Source organism: Brassica napus, chromosome C2, assembly GCF_020379485.1.
Source record: "Brassica napus cultivar Da-Ae chromosome C2, Da-Ae, whole genome shotgun sequence".
NCBI lineage: Eukaryota > Viridiplantae > Streptophyta > Magnoliopsida > Brassicales > Brassicaceae > Brassica > Brassica napus.
Window position 1 is genome coordinate 49,192,631 of NC_063445.1, and position 6,166 is coordinate 49,198,796.

General features: G+C 37.1%; 1 protein-coding gene across 1 annotated transcript; it reads left to right on the plus strand.

Annotated features, from left to right (window-relative positions):
• Positions 1 to 1,679: 1,679 nt before the first annotated feature.
• Positions 1,680 to 2,974, plus strand: LOC106356202 (protein GOLVEN 6-like). The gene is made up of 3 exons (XM_013795999.3): positions 1,680 to 2,173; positions 2,278 to 2,335; positions 2,679 to 2,974. The coding sequence occupies exons 1-3, from the start codon at positions 2,030 to 2,032 to the stop codon at positions 2,810 to 2,812; spliced, it is 336 nt and encodes a 111-aa protein (XP_013651453.1). The 5' UTR covers positions 1,680 to 2,029; the 3' UTR covers positions 2,813 to 2,974.
• The last annotated feature ends 3,192 nt before the right edge of the window (positions 2,975 to 6,166 follow it).

Consider the following 6,166-nt stretch of genomic DNA (forward strand, 5'->3'; position numbering starts at 1 on the left):
ACAAAAAGTATATAAAAGATATTTACTATTTTTAATATTTATTGAAAGTTCAAAAACAGTCTTTTACATATGGAGGAAATATATTTTCTAGTCTTTATCTTGTTTTTAACATTTTGTGCTTGGAAATGATTTTGTTATAGATAACTGTTAGAAATATTATTAATCCTCAACAAACAGATCTGTAACGTATCATGATTATTTAGCGAAATTTTAATCAACACAATCGTCTTGACATAGTAGCCATTACGTATTCTTGGGATTTGCTTGAATTTGAGTTATTGGTTATTTCACAGAATTTGAATTAGTAGTTTTTTTCTCGTTGGTCAGATTATTGAATATGTTATGATACTTGCACGAGGTTGATGATTATGATTAGAAATGTCACGATGGAAAATGCATATCTAATCATGATATAGAGTAATATTATAAAAAACAAGCTTAACTTTGTAGTTATACTGGTCATGCTAGCTAGCTCATTGTTAATCCCAAAAATCCAAAACACAAATTAACAAGTTTTACGCGATCTGTTCTAGTGATGACATATTTTAGTCCTATCCAAAAAATCAGAGCTAATCTGATATTAATTTGTTTATTTTTCAAATTATAAAAAGTGATCCGGTACGGACAAGGCTAAATTGGTTTACAATTGTATTTATTGATATTGACTAGTGTTTTGAGTTGGAACGCTTTCAAAACGTGATAATTAAGATGAATGATGCTACCAAAAGTGTTTGTAACAAACTAGAAAGTGATGTTCTCATCTTCACCCCATTTGGATCGAGCTTTTATAAGTAACTTTGGCGTGAATGTGTGAGAAAGAGCAAAGGGATTAGGCAAAAATGATGGGATACTCTCAACAACTTTGTTTATACCTACTCTCAAAGTTTAAACCATATTATGATTTACATATTTTAATTTTTTGAAGCATTAACTAATTGTATAAACACTTGTTTTCAAACGTCTTATTTTGTCTTTATCAATCCAGAGCCCCATGTTTGATTAGCAGAATATTAATGAGTATGTTTATTGCTGTTGAAAAAAAAACATTTTTTCAAACAACATATATACACTGTGTTACATTGATTTAATATTGTTAAGTTTCATAATCTAACGATTCAAAGCAATTGGCGATGACCACTTAAATATCCTAAAAAAATGATTGCGATGGTTATCTAGCATTTTAATAGGATGTGCTCGTGGTCTGAGCGTCGACATATTAGAATACATGAAGATAATTTATTTTAAATGAATAATGAAGGGTTCTAAGCGATAATTCTTTTTTTTTTTGGAACACTAAGCGATAATTCACTATTGCTTTTTATGCACACACACATATATATTGTAATATGAGACACTTTAAATGTGAATGGAAAATGTTAGTAGATAATTAGAGCATCCCCGTTAGTGAACTCACGGGGTTCACACAGATTCCAAAAAAAAAAAAATTAAAATAATGAATAGTGATGAACTTGTCTCTCTCCACCTTTTCTCAGTGAACCGGGTTCATCACTGTAGCGCGAGCTCCATGGCACATGGCGGTCCGCGATTGGTCTGATTAATTTTTTTTTTTTTTTTTAAACAAAAATCAAACTAAAAAAAAATATAATAAAAAAATACTTTGTGAACTCTTTTTATGTGGTTCACTGACGGGGGTGCTCTTAGATATGGGATATAACGAGAGAAGAGAGACAAAAAAAAGAACAGAAAGGCAAAGACTCGACAAACTGGGTTCGATTAAGTGTAAGGCCAAACTTGTGTTTGTCCCGAGACAGACAACCCCGAGAACGAGCCTCAGTGGCGTGAACGCCTTTTTAAATCTTGAAATAATAAACTAATACAGTATGCTTTTTAATATAGTTTCTTTAACTTGTTTTGGAACTCTCGCTTGTGTTTCGTGAACTTTCTTTCTCACATACTTATATATATATGTGTGTGTAAGTTCCTTTTGGTTGATATAAAACAAGAGCAGAAGAAGAAAAAGAAAGATATCACCCGAAGAAAAAGTTCTCGTAGAAATCAATTGAAGACAATGAAGCTAATTAGAGTCACCTTCTTGCTTTGTGCATTGACCTTTTTATTCCTTATAACTTCAACTTCAGCAGCTGTAACCGAAAAGATTATGAGAAAAATGGCGCCACGGAAACTCATGATCATCTCTAGTGAACATGATAATGTAAGAGATTGGTGAATGTGTTTATCTCCTAAATCTTTCAGATTGAGTTTTATGGAAAGTTTGGAAATCTCATAATATCCTTTATTTCATTTGCAAAATAACAGGTGATGACATCAGGTGCTCATGAAGGTTCAAGTGAGCAACTTCCAGTCACTTCTTCTGGTAAGTCAGTCATTAGGAAATGATAACTATTTTACATAAATAAATTAGTCAGACATTTCTTTTCATAAAAAGAAATGATTAATAAGTAGCAAAACTCATAAACACAGTTCTATAGTCAAACATGTGAATCTTTGACCATGTCAGTAGAAAATGTTAAGTTATAATATGTTTGCATCTTTCTTCAGAGTTTTGTATTTAGTTGCAGAGAATCGGAGATATACAATTCAATCATTTGCAGGAGCATCTAACTAAGTTAATTATAAAAGAAAACCGCAAAAATCGTCATCTCTTTGTAATTTCAAAACTAAGAATTTGTAATAAATCTTGTATATTTTATTCTCAGGCAATTCTAAGAATGAAGATAAGAGATTAGGTGAAAAAGAAGAGGAGAATGCTCTAGCGAAGTATCTATCGATGGATTATCCAAGGTTTAGAAGAAGACGACCAGTTCACAACAATATGCCTCGAAGTCCATGAAAAATGCATTTTTTATTTCAAAGAAGAATTAATTTGAGCTATATATTAGTCAATTAATTATATTAGCCAATTAATTAATTGAGTAGCAAGTTTTGGCTATCCTTGTAATTAACGGAATATGTTCGTGATATTTTTTAGGGAGAATTGCCAAGTGTGACTCAAAACTTGGAGTCAAACCCAAAACAATACCCCAACTTGGGTCAAAGGCAAAAGTAACCTAAAAGGCTATTGAAATTACAACTATCCCCTTGTGACCAAACAAAAAAACGGAATTTTTTTTACGTTTCTACCCCTCGCAAGTCGTCTGTTTAGACGACTTGAAAATAAGTCGTCCAGACGACTTAACTGAAAGTCGTCTGGACAGTTAGTCTTAAACATTATTTAAAAATTTTGTAAAAAATATTTTGATAAGTGAAAAATGGGAATTATGTAATTAACATATGTCTTAGGAGGTATAAATTAAGATATAACAAATTTCAATTGTTTTCAGCATAGATGAGTGAAAGTAGTGAGTCATGATATTCTTTAGTTTATGTTTCATCAACATATGTTGTAGTATTGTATGTGTTCTTAGGGTTAGATTTTGGAAAGCATTAAAACCGTTTTTGAAAATTTTTAAAATTACTTATGCGTGTTCATTTCTGTGTATAGTAAACACTATTTAAGTATAATTTGATTTTATAACGTGGTTAGTTAGTTAATCTAGTCATTTTAGTTTAGGGGTTCATTTTAGGGTCTAGGACGACTTAATATTTTGTCGTCTGAAAACAGACGACTAAATATTAAGTCGTCTGTTGTACATTATCAGCCAGAATAAGTCGTCTAAACCGGACCAAACCTTAAAGTTTACCAATGTACTTTTAAAGCTAACCGGATTATTTACCCAATATATAAGGTGATTTTTTTTTTGTTTCATTTTTCGCGAAATTCAGAAACCCTAACAGTTCTCTCTCAAAACCCTAACAGTTCTCTCTCAAAGGCGATTTCGAATTCCCACGATTTCCGAACAAACCATCGTTCTCAACGTCGGCTATCTATCTCACTTCATTCTCACCGTTGTCGCCGCAGCTTCTTCTAACCCTAGCGCCGCCGATTCCTCTAAACCCTAGCGCCGCCGATTCCTCTAAACCCTAGCGCCGCCGCTTCCACTATTTCCGAACAAACCGTCGCCCTCGCCACCGTGGTCACCAACGTTCTCACCGCCGCTTCCTCTAAACACTAGCGCCGCCGCTTCTTCTAAACCCTAGCGCCGCCGCTTCTTCTCTGTAAACCTTAGCGCCGTTTCTCTGTAAACCCTAACGCCGCTAAGTCATCAATCTCGAGGAAAAGATGAACATAAAACGTTGTCTCTATCAATTTACTCATTCTCACCGTTTCACGTTTATTTTTTCAGATCTATAACCGCAATGACGAGTACTCCAACTCCTTCTGCGACTGGAAGACTTGTAAGTAATTTAAGTCGTCCGGCTTTGTCTTCCAACTGGACGACTTAGTAGATGACTTAAATATAAGTCGTCCATTTGGAAGACTTTCCAGACGACTTAATTATAAGTCGTCTACTAAGTCGTCTGGACTTATATTGTTGTCTTTGATTATTTTGCAGACAAAAAGGATGGATATTCCAGAACTCCCCCGTAGGTTATACACATCAGGGGAAGAGCCAGAAGCCCACAATAGCATTTCGTATCATACGGATAACAGCAAGTTGCATACTGCTCTTAGGAAAGCTCTTACTGATGACGAATTTGAAGAGCTCAAGGAGTCGAGTTTGGGAGTTTTCATCAAGTTCAAGGAGCAGGGATTTGGTTGGGCTTCAAGGCTGGTTCACTACATGCTCAGTTTCAAGCTGGACATTAAGAAGAAGTATGAGATGTGGTCTCTCGTTGGTCCAGAACCTTTGAGGTTTTCACTGTTAGAGTTTGAAAACCTCACTGGTCTAAACTGCGAGTACATCGAGGACCTTGAGACACCAAAATGTGACGTTACCCCAGAGATGGTTTCTTTCTGGGGGATGCTGGGAGTTCATCTGGAAGCTGGGCCAACTACTGATCAGATAATAGCAGCACTGAAGAGATGCGGGGATTGGTCCAGGGAAGATCGCAAGCGGCTCGCGTACCTCTCCATCTTCACTGGATTCATTGAAGGGAGAAAGTTTTCAACCGCTACACGATCTACTCTGGCAAGGCTAGTGATGGATTTAGAACGGTTTGAGAATTATCCATGGGGGAGAGTCGCGTTTAAGGTGCTGATGGACTCTTTGTGGAACAAAGAAATTGCTGGCTGTTACACCGTGGATGGGTTTATACAAGTTCTTCAAGTCTGGACGTACACAGCTATGCCGGAATTGGGTGCTAGTATTGGTGGTCCCAGAGCAGACAGTCCGTCTCCACCGATACTGGCTTACGAGGGCAGCAGAGGCCGCAGATCAATGAAAGCTGCTATCTTGAGTCAGGTATTTACTTCAATCCAAAAGACTGCGCAGACGACTTATTATAAGTCGTCTGGAAGGTCGTCCAGCTTGACGACTTATCGGACGACTTATAATAAGTCGTCTGGAAAGTCTTCCCAGCTGGACGACTTATCGGACGACTTAATTAAGTCGTCTGGAAAGTCTTCCATCTGGACGACTTATTAGACGACTTATAATAAGGCGTCTGGAAAGTCTTCCCAGCTGGACGACTTATCGGACGACTTAATTAAGTCGTCTGGAAAGTCTTCCATCTGGACGACTTATTAGACGACTTATTATAAGTCGTCTGGAAGGTCTTCCATCTGGACGACTTATTAGACGACTTATAATAAGGCGTCTGGAAAGTCTTCCCAGCTGGACGACTTATCGGACGACTTAATTAAGTCGTCTGGAAAGTCTTCCATCTGGACGACTTATTAGACGACTTATTATAAGTCGTCTGGAAGGTCTTCCAGCTGGACGACTTAGTAGACGACTTATAATTAAGTCGTCTATTTAGTATTTTTTTTCAAATATCTAACTCGATTCTTCTATTTACTGCAGACCCGCGTGATCAACTTTGTTGAGAAGGACATTAGTGAAATGTGGCCAAAATGGGACTCTGAGGTTGAGGACCTGCCCGCGGAGAACATCATTAAAGTCATGTATGAGCGGAGACCGTGGAAGTGGACCATGGATTGCTGGGAAGTCACTGGTACTAAGGTCAATACAAAACCTAAGGTTGTGACTCCATCGAAGAAGGCCAAAGAGATGGTTGTGTTGGAGGAGGAGGAGGAGGAGGAAGACAATCCAAGACCTCGGAAGAAAGCTCGTAAAGAGGCTCCTGAAGAGGCTAGAGAAGAGGCTAGAGAAGAGGCTAGAGGGGTGACCAGAGAGGAGTTGGA